This window comes from Andrena cerasifolii, chromosome 5 (assembly GCF_050908995.1).
Source record: "Andrena cerasifolii isolate SP2316 chromosome 5, iyAndCera1_principal, whole genome shotgun sequence".
NCBI lineage: Eukaryota > Metazoa > Arthropoda > Insecta > Hymenoptera > Andrenidae > Andrena > Andrena cerasifolii.
The window spans coordinates 17230855-17248833 of NC_135122.1; the positions used below are offsets into that span (position 1 = coordinate 17230855).

At 43.2% G+C, this 17979-nt stretch overlaps 2 protein-coding genes across 20 annotated transcripts in view; both read left to right on the forward strand.

Annotated features, from left to right (window-relative positions):
- The window catches only part of Gbb (glass bottom boat), a 40615-nt gene extending 36256 nt beyond the window's left edge, over positions 1-4359 (forward strand). Inside the window, exons 4-6 of the mRNA XM_076812031.1 lie at positions 224-412; positions 907-983; positions 1060-4359. Of these exons, the coding sequence (XP_076668146.1) occupies positions 224-412; positions 907-983; positions 1060-1320 (527 nt within the window). The 3' untranslated portion in view covers positions 1321-4359. The remainder of the gene's footprint in view (positions 1-223; positions 413-906; positions 984-1059) is intronic.
- A 1336-nt stretch (positions 4360-5695) lies between these two features.
- Patronin (calmodulin-regulated spectrin-associated protein patronin) overlaps positions 5696-17979 on the forward strand; it is an 83608-nt gene continuing 71324 nt past the window's right edge. For 12 of the 19 annotated variants that reach the window (XM_076811997.1, XM_076812000.1, XM_076812001.1 and 9 more), the window contains exon 1: positions 5697-7160. In XM_076811997.1, coding sequence (XP_076668112.1) covers positions 6939-7160 — 222 coding nt within the window. In that variant the 5' untranslated portion in view covers positions 5697-6938. Of the gene's footprint in view, positions 7161-17979 lie in introns of all 19 variants that reach the window. The other 7 variants (XM_076811999.1, XM_076812006.1, XM_076812014.1 and 4 more) reach the window with 1 other exon arrangement.

Consider the following 17979-nt stretch of genomic DNA (forward strand, 5'->3'; position numbering starts at 1 on the left):
AGAAACTGGCTTTCGATGTTTGAGTCGGGGCACGTGAGCCAGACATTTTACGCGTGTCTGGATTTAACTCCTCGGAAGGAGCCTATACACGCGAAATCAGGAAGCATACTTTATGTTTAAATTATAACTGTATTAAGCAAAGGCTGGAGTGCACAGGACTGCCCGATTCTTTGGGTCATCGTTCGAATTGATAGTTAATGTCCCCTGTTATGCTTGCTTGCAGTGCACGAGATGAGACCAGAAGATATTGGGATCGTTGGATTCAGAGGTGATCCTGATAAGCAACCCTTCATGGTGGGTTACTTCAAGAGCTCGGGCATCAGGGAGTCGAAGGTACGGCAGAAGCGAGACGCCAGGAGAAGAAAAAAGAGCGAATCCTCGAGCTTGGATTATCGAAATAATCCGTACACCGGTAAGTCTGGAAGGTAACGTCCGATGAATCAATAAAGTAGAAATCAACTTCTATTCCCAATATGCCGAGCTGATTTAGAGATAACTTTAAATGAAACTTTAGCAATCTTCTACTTCTCATCATATCTTTTAAGTAAAGTACCACCCGATAGAGTGATTCAAAGATACTCCCAAAAATATATCAATATATATATAATTTATATATCATATAACTTAGCATTCCTCCTAAAAGACGCAAGACAATTTAAAATTAACTTCTGCATACCCTACGCGCACAAACTTTCTAAGATGAACCTCTAAACACTCTGTAAATATATCAGAATTCACTAAACTCTCTGGCAACCTGAAAATCGCTATTACAAGTGCTTTGGTGAATCATAATCTACAAAAGAACCGCCCCGGAACGATCGTGACTTCGTAATGGACCGTCGCCTCCTAGAAGCACCCCAGAGAGCGCGTTGCAAACGGAAGCCTTCACCGACATCGTTGTTTCAGATCCCGGTGTGCAGTACAATTCGAGGACCTGCAAGATTCAAACGCTGTACGTGAGCTTCAGGGACCTGAAGTGGCAGGTGAGTCGCGCAACAGGTGTGCCACGCGCCTCGATTCGTTAATCAACGTTAATAACGACGAATATTCATGTTCCAGGACTGGATCATAGCACCGGACGGTTACGACGCATATTACTGCAGCGGCGAATGCAATTTCCCTTTGAACGCTCACATGAACGCGACTAACCACGCGATCGTACAAACGCTGGTGCACCTGGTGAGCCCCGGTAAGGTGCCGAAGCCGTGTTGCGCGCCCACCAAGCTCTCGCCGATCTCCGTGCTGTATTTCCTCGACGAGAGCAACGTTATACTCAAGAAGTACAAAAACATGGTCGTCAAGAGCTGCGGTTGCCACTGATCGTAACCGGTGATCCAGCAGTAACCGTGTGCAGAGACCGTGGTTCGAGACGCGGGGCCGGCTCGTGTGCCCGCGCTGCGCGAACCGGGCGCCGCCTGCTCGCGCTGGATTCTCCGGTCGAATCGGCTAATAATCCTCGGTTCGGAAATCGATTCGATCGGCGAGGGGATCGCGTAACCTTTAACGACGGCCAACCGAGACTACTGTCTAACGTTTCAAACTACTTGATATTCATCACCTGATATTACTGGAATACAGATTCGTACTCGCGTGCGTCGCTGCCGGTCTATTATTAGACAGCGGGATTATTTATTGAACTCGTCGATTCGCGTCTCCAAGCGATTTCCAATTGCCCGATGCTTCCAGAGTCGCTCCTAGGTTTCTTAATTACGTTCGGGGCTCATTTCGCTTCGGTTCTAGGAGGATGGTCGTATTTTCGGTCCCGTAGTTGCGTCTGAAGTCTTCGGAGGGGGGGTTAAAGTTTCATCTTTCAAGACTTTACTTCGATTGGAATTTTCCGCGATCTTCCGTTTCCGCGTATCTTTTGTACCGAGCAGTAGAGTTTAACGAGGAGAGGATTGGTGGACGATCGGGGCGTTCTCGACTCCGCCCACTGTTCTGCTCGGGCATGCGCAGTGGGAGCAGCGCTACTGCTAGGTTTACCCGTGAGATTTTAATCGAGGAAAGCGGAGCATTCGATACGAAACTGTGTAAACGAAGTCTCCTCTCGTCGAAAGCACGTGTGGGGGCGTTGAATTTCCGAATTCGGTGAAGTTGTTAATCGCTCGAAGCGAAGGGTGCGTTATTAGCCGAGTCGGCTCGATTCAGCTCGGTCGAACTTAATTCCAGTGTTTCTGCCTCTGCTCGGTGTTAACGACAAGCTGATCGATGGTGGATTCGAGGTACGCGGAAGAAACATCGGTCGTCTGGTGCCAAATTTCGACTAGTAGATAGCGTAATTCACGAAACAAGTGCTTCCGTACTAACGATCGTAACAATTTCGTGCTGGTAAGGTGAGGTGGGAATTGATCGGCGAATCGACGTGCGATTTGTCCGGTTTTCTTAGTGGATACGTTGTAATATATTATACGTAACAACCGGGGTCATTTATCAGTATGTACTCCGTATCGTTTCTTCCCTTCTTTCCAATTCTCTTTCTTCTTTCTCTCTCTCTCTCTCTCTCTCTTTTAATCAACTCAAATATCACATCTAACGTCCAAACGTTCAGTCGGTTAATATATCGTTTAGTGATATTAATTTAATGACACGAACTACCGACGCTATAGTCCGCGAAGGAAGGAGGGAATATCGTTCTAAAGAACTCCTCCTCTCTTTCTACTTGTTTCGTTATCACCTCGGGAAACACTCGTGCTGGTGTGTCTGTGTTGTGTGTGTCTCCTGCTCGTCGAAGGTATCTATGTAAGCCGTTGCAAAACGAAAAAAAAAAAGAAGAATATCTCTTTCTGTAATTAGTCTTATTTATGTTTGTAAGTAAAGCGTCTCCTCGAGCGAATTAAGAACATTGTGTGTAATACTCGTAGCAGATTCTGTACAGGCTGTTTCATGAGAGAAAACGAGTCCAGCGATTCCTCGAGCGAACGGGGGTTTTGATCCTCCAGCGTCCCCGTCGGTTTCGTTGGCTTCGGTCAAGCAGAAGTTGGTTGACTGTGCCAGGGGCCAAATCGAAGTTCATTTAGAGATCGGTCGCGATACCGGTTAGTTTGCGAGCCATTTATAGGGTGGTCCAGTAACTCTCGGCCACTTTGGTACCGTTCGAAACGATGGTCGGAGGAGGAATATTTGTTAAATGAAAATTACACGATATGAGAGGAATTATCAGATGACGAAGGTACTTTCGGGATGTAACAATTTCTTTTGCGTTCTTTGCGAGCGTTATGAACGTTAAGAACGAGGTACCACCTGTGTACTAATTCCAGAGAATTATAGAATCGCAAATTTTCCGTATAAAATTGTCTTGTTTACGGATTTTGGCCATTTCTGGCCGCGATATTCGTGAATTCCTATTACCTTCGTAATCTTTACTTTTTTATTGCAATATGAAGAAAAAGGAACTCTATCGAATATCTGCGACCTAATTGCGCTCTGGTATTCATCCAATATTCGGAAGAACCTGCTGAACTTGGCTGGAATAAGTAAACAAATTCTGAGCACTCCCATGTGTTTCAAGTAGCTCGGAGACAGAAATCCCTAGCGCCAAATAATGGTACCTTCACCAGACTTTGTCGAGCGAACCTTTTTTTACCACTGTCGTACTATCCGGGATATTAAACTGGGAGCAGTTCTGGACCGCTCTATCCATACGCATATGTGCGAATCTACTTTCTACGTATACATGTGTAGAGTGTAAATGTGTTTATATACGCGCGCGTGGAAAGTAGAAAGTTCGTCAGCACGGTCTTACAGTGTCGTCGTTGCCATACGAGAGAGGGGGGTGGGTGAGGGGGGGGGGGTAGGGGGTGGGTGGGGACGGGGGATCGGGTTGTCGAATTGATATCGATAATGCTAGATCGCGACGAAGCCTGCGTGCCTTGAAATTTGTAATAAAAAAAAGAAAAAAACTTGACGTGCAATAGAACGAGAACTTATGTTAATTAATTAATACGTAGCCGTACAGTTATTCTTTTCTCCTTGTTTTTATTTTTCTCTCTTTCTTTCATTTTGTATAGATTTATATATAGCGAGGGAGTACGAGAGTTTATAGTCACTTGATCGACACGTGAGATTAAAAGTTTTTAAATTATTACCGAAGCGTGACGCGAAACGTGCCGCCAGCAGGGTGGCGCGTCGGCGTTGTTTCAATGGCGAGTTGTTGTTTTTTAACGAGCGTTAACCGTGTGAATGGGAACGGAGCATATAGTTTATTTTAGCTGATCGCTGAGTGAATGCTGTATGAGGTCAAATAAATCGATGAATATATAGTCTGTGGTATCATTAACACAACTTTTGTAATGACAGTGTAAATATATCGTTGTAAATACGTTCTATAATACATACTATATTATAATGTGTACAATTTAATTGTGCAGTTTATTATACACTCTGCCATCTGTTCAACGATTTGCTTTGGGTGCAAATATAAGGGGATGATAAAATTCACGAGGAGAAATAGAAAGATATAACAGACAGGAATGACTTCAGAAATGGCAAACATTTTGTACGATGATATTAATCGATCGCTTAAAGCAATCTGGAGGACAATCGATTTAATCAATAAATATTCAAATTTATATGGAGTTTTTAATTCTTTTGTGACTGTCAAGTAGACGCTAATTTATACTTTTGTTATTGTAACAATTTTCACTGTAAACTAGAGTGCGATGCATGAAATAATTAAATTTTGATGCAAAGATTTGAAAATAATTTGAAATGCTTAATATCGAAGGAATTGAAAACTAATTTATTTCAATTTTACAAAGACTTCTTAAGTATTCGTAATTATCTACAAATTACTGAATCTCGTGAGAAATTAAAACATGGATGAACAAGAAACTAAGTGCAAGAAAAAAAGGTGTATAATTTTATGAGTGTAAATAATATGCGTCTAATATTTAACAAACATCCACAACATGTAAACAGTAGAAGTAATAAATAATTCCATCTCCTTTCGATTACATTTAAGTTCAAATATGGGCGCGGAATTTGAATTCAAATTCCTCTCGTTCGCACTTATCGTAGCCATCGGGAGATGGCGCTATGTGCACTCGCGAGAACGATCTTACGTTTCATCTTAATGTGCAATAAAATTCTATATTGCATACGTAAGATCAGTTAATTGTTACAACATGACTACTAAACGAAAAACTGAACATGTAATATAAATTCTACAATATCTCTTGCACATAGACACATTATTCATCAATATTACATCAGCCAAGCTACGTAAAATTTCTCCAAAAATGTACATGTATCGGGCATATCTATAACACGTCTTAAAAGCATCTCTTTTACCTGCATCCGAAAAACGTCGAACCAACCTCAAAAGATTTTGAAATCGCTCCGTAGAAGACCACTCATCGATAGAACGCTCCTCATTCGAAGATCCGAGCAGGCACGTACCCTTGTAGCCACAGTCCAACCAATGACATTCGTTCTCTCTGTGTCTTAACATATTTAAAGCTAGCACTACTTAATTCTTAGCACCGATCGAGAAATCCACCAGCTATCGTTAGAATAATCCACAACGATCAACTTTCCCTAAAAGCAAGCACACAATTCGCGTTTCTAAGTCGCAAAGGCGAAAGAACAAACTTAGCCGTTACTCGCAAATTGACTGGACCGGGGCAGAGACAGATGGCGGCCACTCTCGAACGCGGCGTCGATATATCGTTCGCGGCGATACTCTCGCATCGAATCGATGATCGTTTTCACGATGGACGGCGAACGTGCCGTGGACTCGATGTTCGTGCGGATTGACGATGTTTCGTGCTGACAATGTGCCCAGTTTGAAAATCCGCGAACACTGATACGCTGGATCGTGATTATCCGGCGTTCCGCGCGGCAACTAACTAACAAGGATCGCGCGAAACCGACGAGCCGTTTGGTGCGTGCTAGTGCTAAAGCCTGTGCTGTGTACGACCGTGGTCCTCTCGTGTGCTCTCGTGCCGCTGTCAACGAGAGTCCGAGTATCCCGACCCTGGGATAAATTCTGCGAAGCGGTCGCGCGGACCCACTAAGAAGCACGCGTTGGGCCAGTAACCGGGGAAGAACAGGAGAGTTCATTATCTGTGGTAAACGGGAGAGTGTCGCGCGAGGTACGCCCCTTTTACAGGTGCCAGCAGCATTTTCGCAACATCCACCAAGAGAATCGAGCACCGCACGCAACGGGCCACCTTGGGAACGCCGAAATCGCAGCTCGGGCCCGGAGAGGCTGCCTCATCCCGACCCACGCATCTCCGACGTCGAGATTTGTCAGGCAGTAGTCGGTGTTCCCACTGTTTCGCGCAAAATCGATAGGGAAGCTCGCACATTGCCCGTGGAGCGTGGAACGCTCGCGCCAGCATAGTCGCCGACGAAAATAGTCCTCGGCGGGCACAGCCGCGGAGTGTCCTTAGTTCTCGCCGCTCGTCCTTTGCGTCGCCTCGCCGTGGTGAACCGGCACCGTCCCCCTGCGACATTTAGCAACGTCGCCGACGGCGCTGCTTGTCGGTGGAACGCTCCTCGCGGATTCAAAACATCGTGCGCCCCGCAGCCCCAGCACGAAGCGGCCTGGGATCGTTCAAATCTCACCAAATTGCCGCCCTTTTCGCGGAACGACCCGGGGCGACGATTTACGCGCGCACGGGACTACTGCGTGGAGTCGGAGCCGGTGACGGGGTCGTTCGAAAATAAATAATCGTGCCGTTCAGCGATCACCGTTGGTTCGGTCGCGTATTCTAACCTTACTTTTCCGTGATATCCGGCGGTGTTCCGTGGGGCCTAACCTTCGTCTCGTATGCGTGCTCGATGACACCTTGACAGAGGGACCACCCTCCCTGCGCGTGGCCCCTGCAGGAGCGTAAGGATCGTATTTGGATACGCTCTCGCCGGCTATGACGAGGACAAGGATCTGTCCGAACGGATCGTCGCTGCCACCGTCGCGGATGCTGTGACTTCGTTGAATGTGGAGTGCGATCTCGCGCCTCTTCGTCAAGGGCAAAGCAGAGGAACCCGCCCCGAGGACGGAGAATCGGACGTGCGACGGCCTGCCCGACACGGTTGTCCATGTTTTCGACGAAATGGATCGTAACGCGGGTGACGATCGACGTAAAGGTCCTGCCGGCGACCAACAGCATGCTGGGCCTGAATCTGAACACTTCTCCGACGCCTACGATTCCCGCCAGGTATGGCCACCCAGGCACGCTTCTTCCATCTTGCCAAGCACATGTTCATTCAGGACGTATCGATCGTTCGATGAGTGTCGAAAGCATTGGCAAAGTTGTTGGGTGGTTCCATCGAAGGGACTCGGAGTTGTATTAATGCGTTCGGAGTGCTTGCATTCGATTACGAGTCTGGGTAGCTTTGATTCGCGCCTCTTAGGTTGCACGCGGGGTATGTAGGATCGTTATTAAGGGAGACAACGAGGCGGAAACTGTTTGCAGAGGTAAATGGTTCTTAACTGGTTAAGGTAGTCGATGTCGATTGATTTGGAACATGCTAGGAACATTTGAAAGCATTTGGTAGCGATCGGTGTGGTAAATATATGTTTGTAGTTTAATAGAAGGCGGGACCTTCGAACACCTGCTTTGAGTTATGTAATAAATACTGCAATAAGTAATACTAAAGTCACACACAAGTTGCATCGTGTAAACAATAGCGTAGAGTTCATTTCTCAGTCAGCAACTCTTCCGAGCAGTTCGGACATCGGTAAGAACAGTTTTGCTATAGGATCATTGATTTTTTATCTCCTTAACCCTCGTACAAGGATTAGGACTGAGCGCAAAGCGCTTCGCAACGTTGACCTCCAAAGTGCAATACCTATCTGGACCTCTTGCCTCTTTTTTAATTCATAAACTGGTGTTAATGTTTTCGACACAAGCTAGTAACGTGCCAAGAATGCCGATAATTCTGTATACAATTGACTGCTACTTTGGGAATTCAGTGTATTAACTGAAATATACCTTCGGAATGAACATGTCTTGCGATGAATTATTTGCGTTTACATTTTTCGTGGTTGAAACAGAATTTATATAGAATAATGAAAGTTTTAAAAATTTGAACCGATACATGTTGTTCAATATTTACTAGGTGTACTTACTTTCATACTGCGCTAAGAACGCAGGCAAAAGAAGAACTAAACAAGCTTGAGAATTCAATCGAATTTCACTTCACATTGTTCTCATAATTAGTGTTATTATTTTAAATTCCCCTCTTATATTTGCAGACGTATAATGCCAATAGAATAAGAATTATCCTATATAACTAATAACAATCTAAAATTTCATGCGTTCACATACAAATCTATAATGCTGAACAATATTTATTGCGTGCAAATAATAATCGGTTACCATAATAAGTATTATTTAAAAGCCCCTTTACCAACAAATACACAACAGGATATAATACTTACAGTGATGCGCAGACAGTAATTAAATTACTTAATATCTACATACGTTTATAATCTGTGATCACTGTTTATTCCATATACTACTCTGCTTAAACGCATGCACTCAATCATTTCTTAGTTTATTGAATCTGCAAGGCAGTCCTATAGAATGATAAATCTGATATCGTAGTTGAATTCCTTGCTCGTTAAGATGCATGCCTCTTTTCAATACATATTACCAATAAATGAATAAAACGAACGTAAAAAGCGAATTAAAATTCTAGTCAGCTTCGTCAGGGAGTAAAAGTATCCTCTTGTTGCGGCTTACTGCAACATGCTTTTTCACCAGCCACTCGTGTTATAAATCCTGTTCTTGAAACTGATAAGATAGACACGATCGTAAGGGCGAGATCTCGTTGTAACTTGCTGGTACGTACTTAGTTATCTTTCACAGAGAAAGAACACCACAGATCACGTGGCTCCGTAATTGGTGCCGTTAATTACCTAAACTCGCCCCAACGAAGTTCAAGCTATCTCCTCGGAGTCTGTTGCGAATCGACTGATCGAACATTCGCCTAAAGAGAGCATCGTGCTCGATCAATGAAAAGATACCCCTGCGCAACGCCCTCGTGTCCAGAGCTTATTACGGGCTAATCGTATCCGTGTATCCATATTCCAATTAGGATTTGTCGTTAATGAAGTTCGAATCTAGCGGTGTGCAAAGCAGGAGATACATCGTGGCGTGCGAAGGCTGTGAGCCAATTTTTCAATTCTTTTGCCTGGCTCTGTTCAGACAGCAAGCTTTAATCTGAAACATATATATTGATGGAATGTGTAGCTTCACTTTCGCGTGGTTTAATGTAATGTAATTTAATTGTCTACGAGCGTAACGAAGTCTTTTTGCTTTCTTCACTGAATTTACTTTACTGACAAGGGAACATCCCGAACCCGGAAATTTAAAAAATTCTGAAACTTTGCGAATATGTAGGGAATTTTCTCCCGATTATCACGCAATTTTTGTTTGCTGCCCAAATTCACTCTAAAGGGGTGTAATTAACCCCTGAAAACCCGGTTATTTTCCGAATTTCTGCTATAACTCGCGAACTGTAAAATAATTTTCTACCAAATTATAGATCTTATTAAAAGAAGTAACTTTTGTCTTGCAACTTTTTCTCTATCTCTTACCGTTCGGGAATTATAACACAAAATCGGAAAATAGCTGATTTTTCAGGGGTTAATTTCACCCTGTTCTAGTGAATTTGGGCAGCAAACAAAAATTGCGTTGTAATCAGCAAGAAATCCCCTACATTTTCACAAAGTTTCAGAATTTTTTAAATTTTCGGCTTCCGGATCTTCCCTTGTGAGAGGAATAGGGGTCTGTTTTGGTATATTCTAGATCTAATTTCGATTGAAATGTGTTTATCAATGCAGGTCTGGTTCTTGACGTTCATCAAGCTTGACCCAATGCCTGCACCATAACAAACCTTATTCATGGGGATGATTTACCAATGCACTGGGTGTAAAAGAAAAAGTGCCCACGGGCTTCATCCACTTCTTGGAAATTTATTACAAAATTTGTTTGCTGTGAAAAAGTGAGATGAAATTTCTTTTGGCAATACTAGTAATTAATTACAGTACTACAGGAAGCATTACATATTATTGTACCTAATTATTCAACGAATATTCTACTATTTATTCCACCAAATTCCCCTTGCTCTTACACGTCGACAAACATTTTTCACGCAAACCAGACTTCCGACCAGCAAAATGGAATTCCGCAGTTTGACTCTATTTTTTTTTTTTACCCAGAATCGTCAGTTTCCCTATCGCATCACCAGTCACAGGAATAAAACAGAACTGACGAATATTTCGCGAAACCAGTCCTCGTGGCCAGCTTTCCCCGAACCAATATGCCTGGGGCTCGCGTTCGTTCCGCGGAAGAGGAATATCTGTATATGGTCGTTCGAAACGTGCACGTCGACGCACCGTCCGCAGCGTCGAAGCTGTTCCCGAGCCGCGACGCTATGACGAATACGGCGATCGTTTCCTGTATAGTATACGCAAGGTTATTTATCGCATGGCGAAACGAGCCCCAGTGCTCGCGCATTGCCTCTGGAAGGGGACTTTTTTCGGACACGACGTTCGAGATCCCCGCGAGTCGCGATGCACGCTCGTAATTAGCCGCTTAATTGGCCTGCTTCGGTGACTTTGAACGTAGGCAGCCGAGAAATTCGTCCTTGGTGAAGCAGCGTGCTCCTGGAAGAGCCTCGGTCATTGGGCGAGCAACGATAGATGCACGGTGGGAATTCAAGCTTGTTATGGAAGCCAAGGCAATTTTGTGTACCCAATTTTGATTGTAACTATGATGCCTTTCAGAAGCTTCGAATTAAGTGGATTCATTGGAGTTGCGAGTTTAGGTTGGCGTAATCTGCCCCCGTTGGGATGGATGAATGCCTCCATTCCACTCGAATTTCAGTCCCCTGAAATCTGCAACACGGGAGCCCTGGTTGATCGTAGTTTCTGATTGTGCGCTATTGATTCTGATTCAGAAGCTGAGAAAGTGTCTTAAATCTTCCTCCAGGCTGACACTCGTATTTCTGCTGGCTCCGAAACGCTAGTGAGAATATTCTGTTGAAGATTAGCTTCAGCGAGGTGTTAGTTCACTGCAAGTTTCAGTTTCGTTAATTTCGTTAAATTAGTTTCGTCGATTTTTATTTTGGTGTATTTTCGGTTCAGCTCACGAGGGAAGATCTCCAACCCAAAAATTCAAAGAATGATTAAACTTTGGGGATATATAGAGGATAAATAGATATGTATTATGCATTCTTTTTTTTTTGCTGTCCAAATTCACTTCTAAGGGGGTCGAAATAGGCCCCTGAAAATCCGGCTATTTTCCGATTTTTTGTTATACTTCCCGAACTGTAAAAGATAGAAAAAATGTTTTCACATGGAAGTTAATTTTTTAAATTAGGACTATCATTTGGTAACTTACAGTTCTTACAGTATCTACTACTTCTTTTTTTGTTATGCAAACTACGTAACAGTTCGTTTGTTCTTTATGTTTTTCACTTCTTAAAATTATTACTTTTTAGTTTACTCCCTTAATTGAGGGCGAGTTGACTATTCCTTTCAAAATGCATCCAAAAAGAGGACGAGTTATTTCGCTGTAGAATATTACTAATCACAGAGTAATTGCGAATTGAAATTTGCATTGATTGTTAGGTCTGCTCTATAGGCACCCGTTCACTCCCTTCACTGGACAGTTTAGTCTGCCATTGTCCCGTAATTCGAGGTTTCATTCGCACCGTTAATCTTGGCACACGGCAACTTGCGCAAACCCGTGGCGATAAACAATCAATATGTAGGAATCATAGCGACCTCGTTATCGATGGCCGAGCCTTGGCACGCGACCAAACGAATCGGTACGTCTTTTCGGTTCCTTCGAAAAAGGTGTTGGATATCTGACCAACTGCCATAAGAAAGCGGCGGTCAACGTGTATCGCGACCAGGGAGCGGCTTTTGCCAAGCAATAATTCTTTATTCGGTTGCTGGGGCCGTGTGAGAAATCGCCTTTCAACGCCGATAATTCGATCTTAGTTGCGCGCACTGTTCGCAAGTGTTTTGGCACGAAAGGGGAGAGTAGCAAAAACGAAATGAGAGAAAAGTCTTTGTAAAGGAATTTGAAAGGCGTCAGAGTGTGATGGACGATTTTTTATTTCGCGGGCCTCTTTTTTTCAATTAATTTTTGAGGGATGATCTTTGAGCGATTTCTTTAATACACTTGAAAAATTAATGGTCAAAATGTGCAGTTGGACGTGTCATTCAATTTTGTAAATAAAATACAATATTAGAGGAATCCTTTTCTTTGTAGGATTCCATAGGAATTCAACTGATCTGACAAACTAAGGCAGCAGACATTAAAACACACGAATGCAGTTACACTGAAAAATTAAGTAATTCTATTTTTTAATCCTGAATCACGTACCTTTTGAAGTCACTAAAAAAAAACTGCAACAGTAGCATTCTACTGTTGCAATAAAATAGCAGGAGAGATTGAACGCAGTCCACGAATATTTCCATAAAAAAATTTCTCACTTCCCGTAGTTAGATTCTCTGTATTCTCATTCCTGTCCCAGTACCATTTTTAAATGCACGCTTTTGCCTCTGTTCACCATATTTTCCCCATTCACTCTCCATGCTTCGCACGCACGCGTTTCATGCTTGCCACGATGCCCGCGCCCACACGGGTCGCCAGATCCAAATTGAAATTCGAATTATCAGATTGGCTCCGATTAATTGCGCGATGTGATCAACGTTTAGGGGCATTGCAGCGCATGACGAGATGGCTTCGGGCACGGGTTTGTCTCGGCAGTGGTTCGTTATTCATCGCCTAACAGCTGTAATTGTTCCCCCGATGCACAGCTGTGAATGTCGAAAATTAGTTGTTGACGGAAATGCGAAAATGAGTGATTAGCTTAGCACACGATCTGCGCGGCGGAAAGAAGGTTGAGGTGGAAAGGTTTTTACCTAACTGGTGAAGTGGACTCTGACGTATCTCAATTTTTATTTCTATTTACACGGGAGAATCTGGACTTTTTTTTGGAACAATACATTCAAGTCTTCAGTAACTAGATTAATACAGGTGATGCGAATAAAAACTTTTTGGAGGTGATATGAACAGAGTTGCCACCTCTCTGGTTCTTGCCCGGAGACTTTGGGTTTTGAAGCAAATCTCTGGGCTCCGGTTTTACTGAAAAAATTCCGGGCTGTAAAAAAAAATGAGATAAAAAAATAGTGGTATTATGTATAGTACCAATTTTATATACAATAAAAGTTATTAATTAAAAAAACAGTTACTTTAAAATTCTCAATGTTTTCTGTATAAAATAATTGCACATTTGTTTTCCGGATATTTGTAACAGAATCTGTGACATTCTGGGCTTTATATGGCGACAAGGTGGCACCCCTGGATCTAAACGAGAAACACACACATTAGTAGCAGCTGTCTTATATTGTTCTTAAAGTTAGAAGAGTTTCCAAAGAAGCGAGAAGTATTATAGAACACGTGAATTTTTCTTCCGTGCTTTGGTCTGTACCTTTGCACAGAGTGCTGCGTATAAAACTACATAACGTGGCAGGAGCGATGCTACCGAGGCATCTTGAAGGATCCTTAGGCCTCGATCGTTTCCGCCGATTAATGTTGCGGAAACTAAGTACCTAATCTAAGGTGTGCCGCTTAACCCTCCGCTGCGTCGAGTAAAACATTGTAACGATGTTACGAGGCAGAGACTGTGCAGGTTCCAACGAAATGAAAGCGGGAAAATTCTTTTCATACGCGCACCTCATTTGGTGACATAAAATTGGATCGTTCCGTTATCTCGACTAATCCTTACGTTACATTTATCTTTATCACTCGAATCATCGCCAATATCAGTTCAACTAGTTAGTTATTAGTTAGGAATCGTTCTTTCGTGAACATAGAATATTGTTCACTCGCATCTAGGGCTGCCATCCGTAAAATTACTAATCTAGGACAAAGAGCACTGAAACCCCGGACATTTGTACTTGAAACCCGGACAGTTTTAACTATTTCTTATATTAGCTTCGATATCCGAAGACAAAAAATTCTGTAAATTATAGACTGTAACCGCAATCAAGATAAAGTATTTATGACTTTCTGAGCGAGCAGCATCGAAAACCCGGATCACTGCAGAAAATCCCCCCGGACGCCCTAAAAAAGACGACAAATCCGGGGAAACGTGGAAGGATGGCAGCCATACTCGCATTGATTCCAATGTATATTGTTAGAAAGAAGAATCTTTCACTTGAACAATGCGCTTAATATTCTGCATCATTCCTAATGACAGTGATGTTTCCAAATCTATGGGTTTATTTATCAGTATTCTAATGAAAAATTATAAGTTGCAGGGATCACTTGCTTACCTTGAAGATCTCCACAGAAGTTAACATATTAATCATCAAATACCTCAATACATGATGGTATAATAGAAACAAAGAATCGACTGACTCATCTTGATATGAAACGTTCATTCATCTCTCTATCAACCTAGCACCGTGTCAATAATAAAAATCTGTAACGTTTCGTATTCGAATAAATTCTCTTTCCACGTACACCTCCACTTAACCCCGCGACAAATTAATAATTAGATATCGTATCCACCTGTCCGTTCCAAGTTAACTTCAACGCTCCAAATCTTCAAAGAAACCGCGAGTCAAGGGGCTAACAATTCTCGATAATGATCGTGCTAGGACGTATTTCCGTTACTGTTATTGTAGTCATCATCGCAGTCCATCATCCTCGTTGTAGGAGGTTCGTATAGCCGTGATTTGTCGAGCTCTATTTGACTTGGTGAACAGCGGTGTTTGAGTTAAGTTGTCCTGGAACGACGCGCATCCTTACCAGCAAATAGAGAGCAACGATGTGCGCGATACTGTGGCACGAGAGGGAAGTTAAGCGAAAGCAACTCGCAAGTAAAACAGTCAGAAATTATGCCTCGCTCGAATAGGAAAATCTCTCGTGGGTAGTTGGGTCGCAGTCTGGTGTTCTAAGCTGCCGTATCGCGCGGAGGAGATGCAGCCGTGTAATCTGGGTCATCGGATTCGTCGGGATCCGCTCAGCAGCTTTCGCGAAACTGGCAAAAATGTAGTTTCGTTTCAAAGTGAAAGCAGCGTCGACAGTTCGCGAAAAAGTCGCGGCAGCCGTGTCTGTCGGCTTCTTCTCGCGTAACTTCATATTTCAATGAAAAATCTAATCGCGCTTTGTACGTGGTAATCCTATTTTGGTAAACGCCGCTGGTTGGGCGTACTTTCTACCGCAGTGGTGTCGTGTTAGTTCAGTTGTATCTTGAAAAACCACTGACGGAACTGCTTGCAATCATTTAAATGCGTATGATACCGATTTTTGTGAAACTTTTCAGGTTTCCAGAGCAGCCAAAAATAAATTACACGTAGCTCATTTAGCTGCTGTAATTTAAGTCCCTATAGGGAAGCTATCCTCCAAAGTTCCAACGTGTAATGCTATCTTGGAAACTATTGCAGGTAGAAAGAAGTTTCTTAAAAAAAGTGTTCTACAATTTTTAATGAAAAATGACATGGTGTACACAGGAATTAAATGAATGATAAAAGACAAAAATTCACTGTCAATTCATTGCTATCTACGCCATATTATTTTCCACTGAAAACCCCAGAATATTTATTTAGAAAACTTCCTATCTCCAATAGTTTACAAGACCCCATCATGGGGGTGAAACTTTGAAGGGTAGTTCGACCCCTTAAACTTAAATTACCGCAGCTAAAAAAACCACACATCCATCCCTTTCTTCTGGCTTCTCTGCAACCCTGCAAAGTTTCGTCGAAATCAGAAACATATCTCTCACGTTGAATGAAAACTACTCAATCAAACTGTGTATGAAATATCCTTAATTTTGGCGATGCACATTCGAATGGACCTGAGCGAACGGAGCACGTGGGGCAATCACGTGGCCAGCGTTAATCGCGCCGCGACGGTGTCAGCGGACTCCACGTCTAAATAAAGCTGGTGCTTGCTCCAATGATCTTGACAGATCGATCGCGTTTGGTCACGACCAGAGAGCGGACTCTCTGGATCGTTTCGATCGAGGCTTTTCCTGGACGCCTTAGCGCTGGCTCTCCACGGTCGATCGGCCGAGGGAACTCTCGGTCCAAGGGGAAAATCGACGTCGCGGCGCACCTTGGCGATGCCTTGTAGAGTAATCGAGACGTTCATGATTTATGCTTCGGATGCCTGCGCCGGACTTGGCTGCGCGATGTCACGCGTTACACGGTACTACGATTTAAATTGCAGAGAGACAGCCTTGGGTGAGTTTCACGCGAATCTGTATTTTGCACGAAGCAGAGGGTTCTTAGAAAATAATGTTGCGCGTGTAGCTAACAGTTTGATGTTATTTGGTGCTTGCGAGGGGTGAAGTTGTATCGTTGGAGGATTTGTCTTCTAATCGCAAGATGCGGCTGCGAAGATTTTTAAAATTTCTTTGAATGCTTTGGAACCTTGAGGCGAAGATTGGTGCCCAGTCTGAGTTTGCAAGGGAATTTGTGGGGGATTGTATCGGGGGGGTCAGAAATACGTAGCTGGGGAATTTGAGAAATATAGAGTTTTGGTTCCTTTTTATATTCTTAAAGTCTGAAGTTTAGAAAATATATGGATTTCGAGTTCTGTTGCGTTCTTTGGAGAGTGTATTGCCCTTTGCTGTCCTGCATTTACTTCCTTGCGACTTTTTTTGGCTAATTATTAATTTAAAATAACGTAAAATGGAATAAAAAGTATCCTCTATCTATCGAATCTATACCTACTCGCGGTATTCTCGAAGCTACATTCTTCAAATCAGTGGCTGACATTAAAGATCCAGAAAACGTCGCTTGCTAATAATGCTCCAACTATTCTTCGAATCCATTCTTGACCCACTATCCCCCACCTGTGCGGGGAACGCATATGGGCGTTCAGCGACTGTGGTTAACAAGTACAATTTAACTATTCCCGCACATGGCGTACGTTGGCCGTTTGAAGCTCAGGGTTTAAAGGCTCAGTGGTGCCTTTACTTGTGCAGGCTCGCAGGTTCTTTCCACGTATGTATGAATCAGGTGTTGCGCAAGCATAAAAAAATAATTCAGAGAAGTGAAATTGCATAATTCGATGGGGGGGGGGCTTAGCTTTCTTTTCAGTTTCGAAATCGCCTGCACTGCGAGGAAAAAGGCAAAGGCGGCGTGGGTGGTGGCTGAGGCCGAACCGAGAATTCAGCGTCGCGGAGAACTTGTGAATAGCGGAGGCGTCGGGGGCATGGGATAGGTTGTTGTTGTTGCGTTACACGCTTGCATTCGCAGTTGAAACTTCCTTCGTCGGAGCGTAGAACGCCTCGGGGGCTGCGAGAAGATAAATCGACGGGTTCGAACAAAGATCTCAAACAAAGGGACCCGTTTCGTGCGATTGCTTCCATTAAGGATCTATACTTATCTCTAACGGTCACTTTTTCTACCACCTACAGATATCACGACGCTTTTGGAGTGGCGGGATAATACATACGTTAATCGTCAGTTGGATTTAATTACTTTTTCTGTTGATTTAATAATTTATTAACTTCATCCTCTGTGGAGTAAGTTTTTGTAGCTTCTCTTTTGGCGGGGCTAGTAATTTATTTAAATTATTAAAATGGTCACATTATTACTATTATTTTAATATTGGTCACATTATGAAATTAGTAGTGTCCCGTTTCAATTGATTCACGAGTGCTGTAGGAAGGACTAGCAGTGCAGGAAAATGTAATTTATTAGTGTTCAAACGGTATTTATCTAGACACACGAGAATGGGACGTTCTGTGTAATAAATTAATGTAGCTGTATAGTATCTTCGAGTTTATCACTGAGTGGCGTAGAATGTCAGGTTGGAATAAAAAGTTTCGAGGCGTGCCACCCTAGAGAGGTGTGCCACCAAGTTTAATCTGAAATTTCCTCTATCTTACTTTTACAGAGTCTCCGTAGTCCTGGAAAATTGCGTGTACGTATGCTCGTAAGAGATGAATGATAGCGTGCATTTTGAAAAAAGTACCGTTGGGAGTGAACCGTGG